Below are 17990 nucleotides of genomic sequence, written 5' to 3'. Positions count from 1 at the left end.
TGCCCTCTGAGACCCGCTGGTATGGGCCCTGAATCTGCAGCTGCAGTCAACGCTCCAGCGGACGGCTTCGCTTCTCCATTCCCTCCCATGCATTTCTTTCCAGTGTTTCCTGGGCACAGGAGGATCACAGATTCATTCATTAAAAAACCTCCACAGCTTGGTGAAATGGGCCGGCCAGATCTCATTTATTGTTTTTAAAATACGCGGCATTTCATCTAAAACTTGTTCCGTTTAGCAGTGCCCTTTGACCAGATGCGGCTTATTTTTCCATGAACAAATATTTAAATCAGTCCATGGGCTTTAAATGTCCAACAGAGGCCAAGGATAAGAGCTGAGAAGGTAGATGGGGGGGGGGGGGGGCTGGGTAAGAACTGATTGCCCATTTCTCAGAAGGATGCTCCCCTTCTCCAGAGTCGGGCAGACAGGGACCCACAAAAGAAGCTCCAGGCTCAGAGGATGGTGTGATCTAGTCAGAATGTCTAACTTTATTCCACTGGTAACAGGCAAAACTGACGGCTCGTATCTACTGGGAGAAAAGAATGGCGGCAGACCGTGTGAGTTTAGAACACTTTCAGAAGACTTTCTCGTCCGGACAGCTGAGGAAACACACGGCCGAGGAGCCACTGAGGGGCACGAGTCTGAGACAGCTGCACAACCACACAGAGCAAGTGTGCAGCAGCTCTCTAGAGAGGCCAGGACATGTGGACGGAGCTTCAACAGTCCCCCGCTTCCCTGGAAATGCTACAGCGCGGGGTGTTGCTAGGTCCACGCTTACCCAGAATCCCAAGCATGACCAAGACCAAAAAATCAGCAAACAAAGAAAGTATAGTGGCTCACACCTCTGGCCCCAGCACTGGGAGGCTGGTGAAGTACCAGCACAACTTCCAGGATAGTCAGGTCAATGGTATTGTGACCCTTTGGCAGTCAAATGTCAGATATTTTTACATTACAATCCATAGCAGTATCAGAATTACAGTTATGAAGTAACAATGAAATAATTTTACGGTTGTGGGTCATCACAACATAAGGAACTATATTAAAGCGTTGCAGCATTAGGAAGGTTATAGAGTGAGGCTTTAAAAAAAAAAAATGAACAGCCGGGCGGTGGTGGCGAACGCCTTTAATCCCAGCACTTGGGAGGCAGAGGCAGGCGATCTCTATGAGTTCGAGACCAGCCTGGTCTACAAGAGCTAGTTCCAGGACAGGAACCAAAAGCTACGAAGAGACGCTGTCTCGAAAAATCCACACACACACACAAAAAAGAATAAAAGTAAATAAATAAATAAATAAATAAAACAAGAAAAAAGACTCCCACAAATGTCATTTGATCACCTCCCCAGCCCTTTGACAAGGCCTCTAATTACCACGCTCAATGCCATTAGAGGAAACCTCAGGGTCAGTCATTAGGATAACTAGGTCTGCTTCTTTTGCACCAAACGTCATAAAATACAGTGTGCTCTGGGTGCCTGGGCTGCTCTGGGATCAGCCCCGTGTATGAGCACAGGGCTGAAGTCTTAGTGCTCTAGCGACAAGTGACAGGATCTCAAGTTTAAAGCCAGCTTGGGCTATATTGGAAGACAGGGTCTCAAAATACCAAGACTTGGGAACATAGCTTAGTGGTATGGCACTCGCCTGCCATGCACAAGGCTCTGGGTTTGATCCTTAGTATGGAAAAGAAAAGATTTCAGGAGGCCTTCGAAGGGTGTCCTCTTCAGAGAGGGTTGTAATGACAGGGGCTGTGTAGGTATCTGGGTTTGTTTTTACCGCGTGGGCAGCGGCACCTTAAACAGAGCAGCAAAGAGGAACAAGTGGGGAGTCTCTGCTCAGATGAGGTCAGGAGGCTAATGCTCCCCACGCCAGGGTTGTGCTGCCTCTGCTGTGTTCTGATCTTATCCCCATCTTCCCTATCTTGCAGGCTCCGTTTAGGAGAAGAGAGTCAGTTAAATTCAGACATCTCTGGGAGCGGTTTCCTCTCTGGGTTGCTGAAAGTGTTTGTTAAAAGCACACAAGCCACACTCAACTGTTCCCCACACAATACCACAGTGAGGCTCCACAAACAGCCTTCTTGCCAGCAGTGACCTGGCTGGACACCAGCGTGCCTTGGTCTAGGGACCAGAGACAACTTCAAAACCCCCAGTAAGCCGAGCCCTTCATTAGTGCACACTGGCTTTGTGGACCACAGTTCCAGTAAGCGGCCTGGAAAATCTGGCCTCTAAGTATTAGCAAACTCACCAAAAAAAAAAAAAAATACTGCAGAAACAAAACCCTGACATGTACACACAGCAAGTGTGGAGGGAGGACCCTGCGCCATGAGTATCTCTCCTGCATCTGCACACTGCTGTAGTGTGAAGGACCTTGTACCATGGGCATCTCTCCTGCATCTGCACACTGCCATTTTTCTCTGCTTGATGTGTGTGTTCAGCCACACTTGCACGTGTCTGTACGTGTTGAAGGCCAGAGGTCTTCAGTGTCTTCCTCTGTCACTTTCCATCTTCATTTTTGGGACAAGGTTTCTCACTGAAATTGGATTTGGAGTCCGCAGATTGCTAGATGGGGGGCATCTGGCCCCCACAGGCTCTGGTGCTACGGTTACAATTCCAGAATTTATGTGGGTGCTGTGAATCTGAACGCAGGTCCTCATGCTTGCACAGGCAGCACTTTACTGACCGAGCCACCCCCAGCTCTCTCTCCTAGTGCTTTCGAGAGCTGCTGTCTCCTAGAGGAAACAGGGACTACCCCAAGAGTGTGGTGTTCAGTACAGGCAGTGGTCTAAGAACGCCAATAAAATCAGAGTGGCCCGTGAACAGCTCTGGGCACAAGGCAAGACCTGATAGGAGAGGGGGGAGATTTTGGTCATTAGAGAACCAGTCTCTCCACAGCCCACTTGTATAATGAAGAAGGTCTAAAATGGGGCTTGGTAGCACAGGCCTATATGCCCAGCTACTCAGCAGGTTGAGGCAAGAGAATTGCTTGAAATGAGTTCAAGACTAACCTGGGCAAGTTCAAGACTGCAGCCAAAAGAAGTGGCGTGCCAGAGCACTGCCCAACATCACAGGGCTCAGTGTCAGCATGGCGAAATCAATTAATAATAGGTATTGCCTACACAGGCATTTCCTTCTCTACAGGGTAAGCCTGTGCCCCGCCCCAAGGTGATTTAAACACAAGAAAGAAGTGACTGTCCCCTATTGCCATAGTTACTTTTCTCTGGGTATGACGAAACACCCTGATAAAAGCAACTTAAGGAAGGGTTTATGTCGCTCCACAGTTTGAGGGTACAGTCCTTGATGGTGGGAGAGACAATGTGGCGGGAGCCAGAGGCAGCTGGTCACACTTCACAGGTAGGCAGGTGAAGGCTGCTGTTTAGCTCCTCACCTCAGTTAACTGAATCAAGATAGTCCTTCACAGGCATGGCTAGCCGCTAACCTAACTAAGCAACCCCTCCCAAGTGTGCCTACAGGCTTACGGCCGAGGTGATCCCTGAGCCTGACGGTTGACCTATGATGCTGACATCACACCCTGACATTGTTTCCTGTGTGAAATTTGGAAGCAGTGATGGCGAGTGCAGAGTAGACCCCAGCTTTGAGCGGCCTATAGCTGGGGCTCCATTTGGACTCTATGTTTACTCCCTGGATGATAGAAATAATTACACCCAGGAAGTAGGTTTGGGATATAACTTAAGAGAACTCGTGTCCAGTATGGTGCCACAACCCCCAGATGTAACTCAGGACCTCCATCTCTGTGCCCGTCTGCCTTGTCCAGGTTATAATTTCACCTGCCTGCTGCCTTTAGCTCCCCTGCCCTGAGTGTGTGCTTAGGGAATATGATAGTCCAGGAGTTGGCTCCTCCTAGGACAGTGTCGGGATACATCTCTCTCTGACATAGGTAACCAGCAAAGGACAGCACAAAGGGGCAGCCTGCTCTTTGATATGCTGATAGCTGAAGAACCCTGACTTCAGCTTGGTTTCCTCCTTTCCCATTCCCAGTCCCCCACCAGATGCATGCTGGGAACCCCCATAACAATGTAGTCCGTGAAAGAGCTGCTTCCATCCACCCACAGCCCCTCGGCCAGGTCGTTAACAGCATGAGTTGGTAGCAGTGCTTGGGTGACTTTGACATATGGGGCTGACAGCGGCGATGTTGACAAAGGCACTTCTGTTAAATTTCCAACTCACGCTTTGTCCTGACTATATCAAATGTGCACCCGCTTGGGACAGTAAGGTGCGAGAAGAAAACACCCAAGACATTTTAGAGCTAAATCCTGCCATGGGTCTGATGAGAAGTAAAGCATCTGTGGCTTTTTTTTTTTTTTTGAGTAATGTTTATTCGATTGGGAAGGCTGCTGGGGCTGAAGTGAGTGGTTTAGGAATGATTCAAAGCGGCTTCCACCAGAGTACAACTGTGTTTAAAGTGTGTTTACACTTGATGTTTGCTTTGTTCTTGAGCGCTTTGTGTAACGAGCCACGTGAATCTAAAGTCACAGCCATCAGATAAATCCCTGCGTGTGGGAGAGAGCAGAGCAGGAGCCGGTGACCTGCAGGCTTGGCGGCTGTGCGTGGCTCAGCACTCAGCAAAGGTTCCAGCTCCTCGTATTGATGTGTAATAAGCCGCATTGCTAAACACTGATGGTTTTCTAATGGGAACTTAAAAGGCCTTCTTATATAACAAACCAAAGGCATTTCAAAAATTAACTTCAAAAAGAAAATTGAACTTATTGAACACTTTTGTTTGCTTGAGGGGAAAGAAATAAAGGGAAACATCAATTGTCCCCCAAACAACACATTTCTAGCCTCAGAGCTTTCTGAAATTCAGTAAGCCAAACACAGTATTTTGAAGTTCTTTCTAGTCTGTTTTCTACCTATATGGGTTTCCAAAAGATAGAGGTAGGGGCTGGAGACGGAGCCTGGTGGGAGAGCGGGTACATGTGAAGCCTTAGGTTCTGGTTCCCCGTAGGGTAAGCAATGCACTGTGCACACTGCATGTACCACTCCCCACTTCAGGTATGGCTTTTCCAACGTATTAGTCATTAGCCTCTTGAGCAGCGTGTCGCAGAAATACTTGGGCCGAGTCTGTCTCTGCTAGCCATGTTGCTCTTACCCTGCATAGGGGAGCCGCAGGCTGGCCATTATGGAGAGATTGACACACCCAGCCCCTTCTGAGTGCCTGTGTGTCCAAAGATAATAAGACTTGCTTTGTTTTTGCTTTTTGTTGGTTCATTTAGACAAGGTATTACTCTAGGCTTGCCTCAAACTCAAGGCCATCCTCCTGCCTCTGTCTCCTGATGCTGAGGCTGCAGGTGAGTCACCATGCCCGAGTTGGTACTACGACTTTCATCCCTCTACATGAAGTGCTCAGTGATCCGAGAGTCAAGTGCCCGGGGAACATTTTTTTTTAAAGAAAACAAAACCAAGTTTAAAAGGAAATGAACTGACAGTCTCTGGAAACCAATAGCAGTGTGAGGCCAGGTTTTGTTTTGTTTTGAAAAAGAGAAAGGAAGGTCCTGGGACCCTGCTCCAATCTAGTACCGGGGGTCCCTGGGACTACAACTCTATCTGAGCCTGTAAGCCCCAGCTGAGCCTGTTTCCACACGCACCGCACTGCACCACACATCACCGGTCAAACAAACCCCACCGCTTGAGGCAGCCTGAAGGACGCCTACTTCCCACAGCCAGGATGTTCAAGGGCACAGGAACCCCTCAGGGGGACTGAAGAAGAAGCTCTTTGTGGATAAACTGAAAAGCCTGGAGGAGAAGTAAAAACACAAGGCGCCATGGATAATTTCCCCCAAAGACTTCTAGATCTCCTTTGAGGAGATTAGTCCAACTCTGGACCGGTTCCCAAGGAGGGTGCCAAAGACAGCAAACTCTGACAGAGATGAAGCTCACCAAGACCCCAGGCTCTCTCCATCTGAGATGTCAAAGTCCTCAACCGGGCCTGCTGCGCTTCCAACTTCACAAATATTTGTCTTTACTTTCTAGAAAGTTTGACACATGGAGAAATATGTATCTCTATATGTTAAACTAATTAATCGTCTTTTCCAACTTGTATGACCAAAGGCTTCATGAGACATGAGGCTTGCACGTGAATTCTGCGTTCAAAGGCCCTTTCACGCTACCTAAGTTTAGCTAGAACCCTAAAGGCAAAACATCCCAAAGCCTAGGGATTACATTGACATCAAACCCACCACATTAAGTATGCGGGGGAGGGAAGGACCTTAGCACTTTCCAGCTCTAACCTGGGTTCTGCTGATGCTATTTGTTTAATAACTGTGACAGATGAGCTTGCTTGCTAAAACAAATGGTTGAGCACGACCAGGTCCTTGGGTTTTAATTGGCAACAGGACGTGTCACGTGCAGATGCCTAAGGAGGGGCCACTGGTAGCTCCCGTATGGCAGAGTCTTAGAGTCTACGGTCTGTTTTGCTGTTGTTTGTTTGCTTAGAAGTTCTGTCCCTTCAAATGAAGAATACGAAGTAATTGTATTTTCGTAAAGGAAATAAGAAGGTGGAGTGCAAAAGTTCCAGAACCCTCCTGGCGGGATCTTATCAAAGGATGCAGACACTTGCAATTTGTTTGGAAGGAAGTTTAGCTACAGAAAGAAGCAAGAGGGCACATACCATGGATTGGAAACTTTAACAAGGATTCCAGCAAGGCTGTGCCAATAGATGCCAGGGGGGACATGCACCTCCACCCCCCTGCCTGGCCCATTGCTTTTCCTGTGCAGTGAAGCCCGGCTGCAAGCCGTGCTGGGATAGCAGATCATACCTCACCCCTGGCTGGCTGACCCCATCCCTTGCCTGTGGTGTTTGTTCATCCACTTTGCTTAGCATTAAGACAGTGAGCAGCCACCAGGCAGGCTGGGAACACAATAAATGCTCTTGTTTCCAGGGGGAGAAACACACAAAGCTAATGGTCAAAAGGACTAACGTTAACACAAAGACCTAAGTGTCTCCTGTATTGGTGCCCTGACTGAGGACAAGTACAATGAGTCCTCTCTCCTCACTGACTTGATAGGTGAGAGAAACAAAAGCAGGAATGGGCCGGAAGTGCAGGGAATATGTTATGGAGGGCAAGGGTATTCTAGGAGGAACTTGTGAAAAGCAGACAGCCCTGTGTGATCCTATCAGGGCCAGAGTAGCGTAGCTGCGGATTAGCACCTGGACAGCCCAGTGAAGCCAGGTCTCCTGCACTGAGCATCTGAGAGGCAGGATGCAAAGGAGCAGGGTGTGGCAATGCAAAGTGTCTGTCTCCTGGGGGATGCAAAGCAGAGGTCTCTTAGGGTCTGGACGCGAGCACACACTAGGAGTCCCGTGGTAGAGACGGGTTCTCTGAAAGGCCTGCTGCCACTTGGCATCTCACTCACAGTGCGGTTCGTAGGGAGGAGGCGGGTCTCCGCAGGGCACACACTCCATGTCTTGAAACCCAACAAGTTTGGTCTTCCGGTAAAATCTAGAAGAGGAAGGAGAGAGTCCTGGTTAGTGCTGTCATCTAAGCTCGCTGTTGAAGCGGAGTTTCACGTCATCGGTCACCAGCAGCCTCTAGAACCGGCACTTGGTGAAGTGAGGCACCCAAAGGCTGGGCAGGTGGTGGACACTGCACAGACTGGTTCCCTACACAGAACATCCCCACTAGGGTGGGATGGAGAGGGGGTGTGAAGCCAGTGGGCTCTGGCAATTCTGTTGTAACCTAAACCACAAACGCCTTTTAAATAAAGTACTAGATTTAGCATTTGAAACTTAGGAGCCCAAACCCAGCACATATATTTTCATTAGACATGTTTGTGGGAGGGTGTTACAAACTAAATATTAATTGTGGTTGCTTCTAGATGGTAGGAATTCAGGTCATTCGAAACTCTATCAATAAATTAATAAATTAAATTTATTTAAAAGGAAACATAAAGCATCAACAATATAGCTAATGAGCAGCATCAAATTAAAAATTAGCGGGCGTGGCTCGTCTCTTAAAGGGACAGAGCAGACCATTACAATTATGATTACGGAAATGAAACTACAAGGACGAACTTACAACCACCGCTGTGAAGGTGATGCTACAACTAGACAAACAGCAAAGGAGCATTATCCATAATTAAACCAAAGTCTTCATGTGATAATTTGTTTGTTTGTTTATTTTGCTTTTTGAGACAGGGTTTCTATGTGTAGACCCAGCGGCTGTCCTGGAACTCACTCTGTAGACCAGGCTGGCCTCGAACTCACAGAGATCCGCCTGCCTCTGCCTCCCGAGTACAGGGATTAAAGGTGTGCACCACCATGCCTGGCTAAAACTGGTTTTAAATGCTTAAACTCTTAAATAATCAAATGAATGCTAATTGCTGTGGAAATCATTCTTGTTTGGAAAGTAGGGGAAAGCTTAGTGCATACACACAAATGCACACAGGGTGAGGGTTGTAGGGGTCGACACTGACAGATAAAAAAGAGGCCCTGTACTACCCCTAGAAATAAATAAAAGTGAAAACACTCAAGAGAGAAAAGAAAACAAGTTTTAAGGTCTCCCAAACTGTATTCATGTATTCACGTCCTGTCTTTAAACCACTAGTTTCTGAGTCCCGGCTTTTTTAAAGTTACAACCAATAACTTGACTGGCAATTTAGTGATTATCCTGTGTGTTGGCGTCTGACCTTGAGTTTACTGTGCACTGTGAGCAGGTTGGTAATCCCGGAAACGTGGTAACAGTTGAAAAAGGTCTCAGCTGAGCTTGCCATGTGGTGGCATGTCTGAAAACCCAGGAGGACTGAGGCCAGCCAGAGCTATGCAGGGAGACCCCTCAAAACAAAACAGCACCCAGAATTCCTGGATTCTTTGGTAAGCCACTGAGTAGAATAGCAGCTGACCGAGCTCTGGACGTTTCTGCCTGTCTAACAGCGCTGGTGCCTCCTCTGGCCCTGCCTGTGAACTGTGCCCATGCTACCCCTTCCTGGCTAGTCTTCTACTCAGTATTACAGGTCATTCAAACATGGCGGGACTTCTCCACCTCCAGCCTCACAAGCATGGTTTTCAAATACATAATCTATTTGAATAAATTATTTTGGTAACTGGGTTTTTTTAAATTTATCTATTTATTTGCTTATTAAGGAAAACAGACATCAAAACAGTCATACAGCGAGGGGAATTCTTATTTTTTAAATGTTAAATAATGTCTACATTCAATTCCAATACTTGATCTATCTCTATTTTTAAGTGGCTTTAGAAAAGGTATTTTTGTACCTTTAGTGTCTGCTGTTGAGAGTGTTGAGTATTACTTTTTCATTTTTTTACACAATTTTTTTTCTGTACTAAAAAACTATTATAGATTTTGCCAATAATAAATGAAATTATATTTGGTAATTTCCTTGATGGAGGTATAAAAAAATCACAATATTTATTTATTTATTTATTTAATTTTGGTTTTTGAGACATGGTTTCTCTGTATAGCCCAGGCTGTCCTGGAACTCAGAGATCCACCTGCCTCTACTTTCCAAGTGGTGGGATTAAAGGCATGCTCCACCACCCCGGATATATGTTCCAGTCTCTAACAAGACACGCTTAAATAAGAAATCTCTCTTCACCCTTGGTGGTTTTGTTCTGAGACAGGGTTCCACTAGGTAGACCAGACTGGCCTCAAACTCACGATCCTCTTGGCTCTGCCTCCTGAGTGCTGAAAAAAAAGACGTGGGCCACCACATTTGGCATCTGTTGCCTTTATTTAAAAACCTTTATATGCATCCTTCTGCTGTGGCAAAAACCACACAGCAGCAGGTTTCCCATCATAAGCAGCTTCAGGTGTGCACTTGAACCGTGCTGCCTGCAGGCACTTGTGAAACCGAGCGCCAGGCTCCCTCAGCTTCCCCAGCTAAGGCTCTGGTCCTGTCGGCCCCTACTTCAGGCTCAGTAGCTCCCCGATTGCTCTTCCTTCTGTTTCTGTGAAGGTGACAACTCCACACACCTCATCTGAATGGCAACCACAGCATCGCCAGCTTGTGACTGGCCTATTCCATAGCATGTTATCCATACTGGAGCAAGAGATGAGACTAATGTTTTTCACAAGGCCAAGCAAGGGCTGACTTCTAGGCTCCCCTTGGGTTCCTTTGGCCTGTTTATCGCTCTTTGTGCCAATACATACTTTTGGCTATTGTAGCTTAGTGCTGTGCTTCAAAAAGAGGGAATATGAGTTCTCCAATCTCCTCTTTGTAAATTTTATATGCACGTAAGTGAGTAACTTCATGAGAATCTGGTAGGAAAGCGCTATATCAGATATTAATTGAACATATTTTCATAGTCAAATCAGAGTAGAAGTTTGACCAATCGCTGAATGCAGCCGGGATTTGATCCAGTTCATCCAGTTTTAGATTTGTTCGCATTACAAGTGGCACAGTTTCCTATTGCGTCATCCATGGTCCTGTTGAGGTCAAAGGTCAACCTCCAGCGTTGTTCCTTCCACTCTGGGTTTTTTGAGACAGTTTCTCGCACTAGCCTGGAATTCATCACACAGGTTTCATCGAGCTAGGATTACACACACACACTAGGGTTGGCTTTTTGACTGTGGGTTCTGTAGATGGAACTCTGGTCTCCGAGTCTCCATGGCCAACACCCCTTGCTAATTAGGTACATGTTTCATCACTGAGCCACCTTGCCATCTCTTAGTTTGCACCACAGTCTGGGACACAGAAACATTTGAAACTGCATTTCCTGTCCAAGTGAGGTAGGAAATACATTTTTTTTCTTAATGAAGCAAATGAAAGGGAACACAGACATCCATTATATAAAAGGTTTGGCTAAACTGGCTTCGGAAGCTCGAACGATAAATCTGTTCCTGGCTTTCGGACAGACAATATGAAAAGACAAAAGAAACCCATACTGACCTTCGCTTACTCGCTGTGGGATGAAGAGCGTCATGTAAACACATCGTACGGATGTGAAACTCACTGACGGCGTTGTGAGGAGACAGTTCTAACTGAACTCACTCCAAGCTAGACTGGCTAGCCTAGTGGACACGTTTGAAAACGTCATCCTAAGAAACCCTGTGGTGGACCGGCACTTTCCCACCAGCAAGAGCTCTGCCACCAAGCAGAGCTATGGCGCAGTTGGCTCTGGTTTTACAGCGCCCTGACTTGAGACCTCTGAGCCACCGTCCAGCCAAGGTTCAACACTGCCGCACACAGGATGGATGATGGATGCAGGATGCCTCAGAGACAGCTTTGTTCAGACTGGCACTCCAGATTCAGGCTGACTGGCCAAGTCACAGTGTACCTTGTCAGCAGTCCACAGTGACCCCATTTTTGAAACTGCACAAATGTCAGTGATAGGGTGAAGTGTTAGCCTCCGAGCCCAGACCTCATCAGCAATGTCACAGTCGCCTACAGACAGGATCTGAGCAATAGGAGAGGAGGACAGGAAATGTGCAAGCCAGTCTGGGAAGCTCTCAAGAGCTAGGAGCTGATAGAAAACTTGAGCATAGAAGGGGCATGGGACAAAGAATGGACAGATGAACAGAACCCTTTCCTGCAAGACTTCCTCATTCAACGGGCACCTACCTAAACAGGAGGAGCAGCGCTGGGGGAACAGCCCTGCCCCTCTACTCACCAGCTAGGAGACTCCAGAAATCAGCCATCTCTCTCAGGACCAGTTTCCTTCTTTGTAAGGAGTGGACAATGCTCCTTCTGAGTTTGCAGCATGGGAAGTGTTCAGCTAGTAGTAAGAGCTCATTAAATGGTATGGCCAGCAGAAGCATCGAAGAGCTAGAGAGGGCAGGTTATGCCTTCAGACCTGGGTTCTAGTTCCCCACTGAAGAGAAAGGACAGGTCACGAGAGGCCTGCTGTCACTCTGATGTAAACAACCTTTTCTAGTTTGCATTCTACTGCTACAATAAATACCATGAGTAAAAGCCTCTTGGGGAGGAAAGAGTTTATTTCAGCTTATAGCTACAGTCTACCACTGAGGGAAACCAAGGCAGGAGCCTGCAGGCAGCAGCTGATGCAGAAGCCACAGAGGGGTGTTGCTTATTGGTTCTCTTTTTGTGATGTGCACAGCTTGGCCTTTATACACCCCAACCATCTGCCTAAGGGTGGTACCCATTGTGGGATGGGCTCCCATATCAATCATTTAATGAATAAAATGCCCCACAGACCTGCCTACAGGCCAATCTGATGGAAGCATCATCTCAGTTAAGGTTTCTCTTCCCAGATAACATTCTAGCTTATATCCAATTGTGAAAAAACAAAACAAAACAAAACAAAAAAACCTAAAACATAAAAACAAAACACAAAAAACCTAAGCAGGATACAGCCATGCAAAGTGTTCCTGGTTGCAAGGCCCCTAATGGGCAACCCTGTCTAGTGTCTACTGTGTTCATGCTGGACTGGACAATCCCCTAGGAGCTTTATGCTTTACCTTCCTAGCCCTCCAAGAACACTGCAGGGTAGAAAGGGTCTTAGCTTGTGAGTGACTGGCAGAAAGATAACGAACATATGTCGAAGCCAAGGAACTGGGTCTTTGTCATTATTTAGCCTGTGGGCACTGAAGCCAGCTACACACACACACACACACACAGACCCACGGTACGAAGGGGTCAGATGGCTCCTGTGAGTGTGACCTCGGAATCACGACACTAGTCACCCTCACTGAAGCAGTGAGGTTGAGGAGGCAGAGGGGGAGAATGATAAAGACCACCTCAACATGACCTTGACAGCACTGGCTTCGAAGCAAGAAATACTTGGATTTTTCCTTAGTTTACTGTCTGCAAAAATATATTTCAGCTATTTGCCTTCTCCATGGAAAGCTAGGCAATCCATAGGAGTACTTTAAAAACAGTGTAGAAGTACCATCTGCTCATCTATGAATGCTGCCTAAGAAAGGATGTATCTTTAAACTAAGACTGCCTGTCTTTTCATCTATGGCTACTCTACTGGGCGTGCATGGGTGTGGATCCGAAGATCTGTGGCGCCCTTTGGGCAAGTAGCTTTTCTACATATTCCCCATTGGCTTTTATTATTGGAGAGCATCTACTCAAAGTCTTTATTCTTATTTCAAATTGTCTTTTTGGATTATTGAGTTGCAGGAATTCTTCATGTCTAAAGAATATGGGAGACTATGGTGAGTCAGGTGACTCCCCCCGGCAGAGACCCAGAACCCAAGGAGCTGTGAAAGTAGCAGTCTAAAACCAAACACACATGAAAACCAAAAAGGTATGCCATATTTCTTCAAAAATAAAAAACTTTCGTGCCCCAAAGACACCATCTTGAGAGCGAAAAGTCAGTCACAGAGCAGGCTGAAATGTTGGTAAGTCCCACGTGTGACAAGAGGTGCGTTTACCTAGACCCATGTGGACCACCGGGATGCATGTCAAACAGTCCACAGAAGAGTCTCGCCATTCCCACCTCTGTCTCTTCTACTTTTCTCCTATCTTACTCTTTTCTCCTCCTGGGACTCCCTGGGCCTCTCTGCAGAGGCAGGGAGAGCAAGTACGCAATCACTGAGCTCCATCCTTAGCCCTGTCTCTTTAAAAACACGGGGAGATGGCATTTTCCAGACATTTATCTCAAGTGTTTATTTGGGGCGGTGGAGGTGTGGCATGGCATGTATGCCGGAGGCCATCTCACTTGGAGTGAGATTTCCCCTTCCACTAGGAGTGACCTGGGGTTCGAACACAGGTCAGCAGGCTTGGAGGCAAGCATTCTTACCTGTTCAAAGATTCTGCTGACCCGGATTAAACCTTAAAGAAAAAGCCAGCATGATGCAAGCTCCTCATGGTCAGGAATCTCCGCCACCTTCTCCTCTGAACTATTCCAGGGACTGAGGGGATGCCCACTGCTGCAGCTCACAGGGCTCCTCTTCTGTGAGCTGCCGGGCAATCTCTTCATCCACTTGTCTAAGTGCCCCTGTTCACTAGTTTGCAGAAACCCTAGGTTTTCAGGGCACACACCTTTGAAGGTGTGACTGCTCTTCTGCCTTGTCACAAGTGCCGGGAATGGAGTAAGCTCAGAGGCCACAGATGGAATGGAACAGAAGTTCCAAATGTTGCCCGAACATCTTCATGTTCTTATCCCTGTGTTTTCAAGTTTGGAGGGAACAGAGAAATACCTTGGGAAACATCACATTAAATAACAAAGAAATGGCCCAACTCACCCGGGCAAGCAGTCCCCGCAGACAGCGTCGCTCGTGTGTGTGCAGTTGGCCCTCTGAAAGCGATTCACTAGCGCACAGTCCACGCATGGCTTGCACTTCTGGAAGCCCCAGTCCTCCTTGAACCTGTGCGGCCTGCAGGGCACACACTGTGCATCCTCTCCGTAGCCGAAGCCACATTCCTGCGGGCATTAGTGGGGAAAAGACAGCTATTCATACTTCGCAGGCTTGAAAAAGAAAAGGCTGCTGGGCTAGAGAAGACCCACGGAGGCCCGCCTTCCCCGGCACAAAGGCAGCCCTTTTCAGCAAGTTCAAATGTGTCTTCCCTGGCTGATAATCTCTCTTGCGGCCTGCCTGAGTGTCCTTAGCCATCCACTTTTTGCCAGAGGCGGTGAACATGTGTATAAGAAACAGTCTCCCGATTCCCACGGATTCCCACTGGGGCATTAGGGCAGAATCGTGGCCCTTTCTTCTCCCCTAATTAAGCCAGCCACGTGACTGCTCAGAAGCCGAAGCCAGTGGGCCACTCAGACACTTGTTCACTGACCAAGGCGGAAAATAAGTGTGCCCCTATCCGCGGTGCAGCTTCAGAAGATAAAGGCCGCTGTGTGAGAGGTTTCCTAAGCCTTAAAACGCTGACTGGCTGAACACTTTCTGTCACCAGAAGGCCTGTTATCTATCTGTTCAAAGAGAGCTGAAGTGGTCCTAAGGGGTTACCAGCCAGAGCCCGGACTGCGGCTCAGAGGCAGAGAGCCTGCCTAGCGTCAGGATGCCCTGTTCAAGCCCTAGTCCTGCAAAGGACACCAAACACCTAACGGCCTCCAGCGTCAGGTGCACTGCACTGATTGTTGGCTCGTCTCCGGGATGAACGAAATAAACGGTTCTTCGGCGCTCTGATGATTACTTCCACAAGTTCAAGAGCTACCTAAGTTATGGCAATCACATAATATGATTGTCATGCAGCATAAACCCCAGGCTGCAGCTGTGTATTCAAGACTAGCTGTTCACTCATACACGAGGCTGATGTCGCGCCTGGTCTTCAGTAGTCCTGAGAATCCTGAAGAAGGCTCTGATGCCAACGAAGGGACAGACTTGCCAGTGCAAGTGACAGAAAGCAAGCAAAGAGCAAAAGCTTCTTTTCTCCATGCCCTTACGGAGGCCGCCAGCAGAAGGTGTGGCCCAGATTAAAGGTAGGTGCACCCATCTCAAAAGATCTGGATTAAAAGCGGGTCTTCCCGCTTAAAAAGATCTAATAAGAAAAAAATCCTTCACAGTTGTACCAAGCCTCTTGGTTTTTTTGTTAATTCCAGATGCAGTCAAGCTGACAACCCAGAATAGCCATCACAAGTCCACCCCCTGTGAACTTGACACACAGCCTTATCTCCTTATGGCCTGCATAATTTCCAAATGAAGACAATAACCAGGTCATAATTACACCTATCATGATATAACTATGCCATGTACAATCGCAAATGCATTATATATGTCATCAGGTCGTAATTACACCTAATATGATGTAACTGTTCCTCATAAACCACAAACACATAATAAACTTTAGAATAGGTGGCAATGTCCCTTGAGGGTCATTCTTTTGGCATCTCAAAACTTAAATATGATAACCACTGATATTTTCTTAACTGACGTTACAATGCATGATAAAGAAATTGAGGGAAGAACACAAATATCTGTATAAACACATTCCTAGCAAAATATGACAGAAACATTCATGGCAACCATAATCATTAATTCTGCAAATTGGTCACGTGGCCTCGGCTGGTATTTATAACTACTTTTCTCTATTATCCATTCTGCATTTCCTCCACCATCAGCATGTACCTCAACAAATCTTGGTTCTTTTCCTGGGGGAGTGACCCACCTTCATTCCTGAAGGATCCATACTCTTCGTCATTCTACCTGGATCCCTGAAGGATCTCCCACACTCCAGACATAATCTTTCTTATCTCTATTGTAGAGAAGCAATCTGATTTGCCCTTGGTAATCTAGATCAACCACTCCTTTTAACACTGTTATTTCTTTCTTAGCCTGTTGGTTTAAGGGCACCAGAAGCCCAAAGTGGCCAGGGGGAGTCTGAGCTTTAAGTTCAATGGAACATTTGTTGTGTCTACTGGTGGAAGGGTTCCCTACTCTGGAACCCAAACTTCTAGGCCAACAGAACTTAAGGTTGTGGGAATAGGAAGAAAAAAAATTTCCTAGTGGGTTTCTGGGGTGATAGTGAGTGGAACTATTCCCTTTTCATCTTCTAGATTCATTCTTGAAACCATGGACCCTAGCTATGGAAGAAACCATACCATATATTAGACACTGATCCAAAGCATATACCACCTTCTGGAGGACACTGCCCCAGCCCTCTAGGCTGCTGCCACCCTGGGGAATGGTGCCATATCTGGGGTTGTGTTGGTCTCTGCTGTTGGTAGATCTGGAACTCAGCAGCAGCTATAGCCAGGTCAGCTTTGGTGAGTGGACGTCCATGTTATTAAGCCCATGCCTAATCCCCAACTCTGCCACCATGGCTACTTTGTTCATGGGCCCATTGGGCAATGGACAGGAATGGATGAAAGAGGCTGACTGTCCACAGAAAGGTCACCTTATCTATTTGATTACTAAACTCCTCCTCTGCTGAAGTCACCTTTTGATGAGCATCTACATGGGACATAAGTGTCTTCACACCCTTTGCCCAATTGGAGAGATCTATCCACATAATTCTTCCCCAGATGTCTTTCTCGCCAATTTTCCAATCATGTTTTTCTCCAAGTCAATCCATTGGCTTTGGCTTGTTAATAAGTGAACAATCACACTCCTGGCCATTTTTTCTTCCAAAAAAACTGTATGACCATGAGTACTGCCCGAAGTCCTGACCACTGTGAAGGTTTCTCTTCGGCAGTGTCTTTCAGGGTTTCCCAGAGAGAGATTGTAATGCTGCAGCTGTTCACTTCTGGACGGTGCCTGCATACCACGCAGAACCGTCAGCAGACTGTGCCCCAGTCCTCTCTTCCTCAGTCAACCAATCATAGAGCAAACCCTATGAAGATACAGGGGCATTCTGGGGGGTAGACAGCATTATACTGAGACTAGAAACCACTGGCATTCAGGCAACTTTGTGTAACCTTTGAGACCTCTCAGGCCTGACCACACATGTACCACTTCCATTTGATGACGGATTGTGTTGCATGTGCTACTTGTTGGCTCAGTGAGTCAGGTTGCACGCTAATTTGGTGGCCCATTGTCAAAATGTTTTAACTAATGCCCAATAGCAGGCCAAGGGCTGTCTCGTAAATAGAGACTAGTTGTCTGCAGATGATGGCAGAGCCTTATTCCAAAAGCCCAAAGGTCTCTTCTGTGAATCACCTATAGGGGTCTGCCAAAGGCCCCAAACAGCATCCCTATCTGCCACTGACCATCAAGTCTGTTGGATCATATGGTCCAAGTGGTAGAGCAGCCTGCACAGCACCTGCTGAACAGCCTTCTCCTGTCCCAGGCCCCACACAAAGCCAGCAGCTTTCTGTGTCGCTTGGTATATGGGCTGTGTCATATGATATATGGGGTATAATAGGAGTAAAACACCTAAGTGGAGACTGTGCTATCTCCCAACCCAAACAAGCCCACTAAATGTTGCTCTTCTTTCTTGGTCATGGGCAGAACCAGACGCAATAACTTATCCTTGACCTTAGAAGGAATATCTCTGTATGCCCCACACCACTGTACTCCTAAGAATTTCACTGAAGTAGAAGGCCCTTGAATTTTATTGGTTTAGCAGACAATAATTTCCTCAGTCAAAAGTGGAAAAGGCAGTATTTCCGCAGGTGGGGGTGGGGGACATCTTCTGCTGAGGGGCAAGAGACTACTTCCTCAGGTGAGATAA

The 17990-nt window shown here is 47.1% G+C and overlaps 1 protein-coding gene across 3 annotated transcripts in view; it reads right to left on the bottom strand.

Moving 5' to 3' along the window:
* Nucleotides 1-17990, bottom strand: part of Tnfrsf19 (TNF receptor superfamily member 19) — an 87473-nt gene that overhangs the window by 32880 nt on the left and 36603 nt on the right. For all 3 annotated transcript variants that reach the window (XM_041634246.1, XM_041634248.1, XM_041634245.1), the window contains exons 4-5: nucleotides 14114-14292; nucleotides 7359-7444 (exon numbers count right to left, since the gene is read on the bottom strand). In XM_041634246.1, coding sequence (XP_041490180.1) covers nucleotides 7359-7444; nucleotides 14114-14292 — 265 coding nt within the window. The remainder of the gene's footprint in view (nucleotides 1-7358; nucleotides 7445-14113; nucleotides 14293-17990) is intronic.

Source organism: Microtus oregoni, unplaced genomic scaffold (genome assembly GCF_018167655.1).
Source record: "Microtus oregoni isolate MIOR12 unplaced genomic scaffold, Mior012 000045F_ref0000178, whole genome shotgun sequence".
NCBI classification, from domain to species: domain Eukaryota; kingdom Metazoa; phylum Chordata; class Mammalia; order Rodentia; family Cricetidae; genus Microtus; species Microtus oregoni.
Note: the sequence above shows the minus strand (reverse complement) of the source record. Positions and strands in the feature narration are given on the sequence as shown.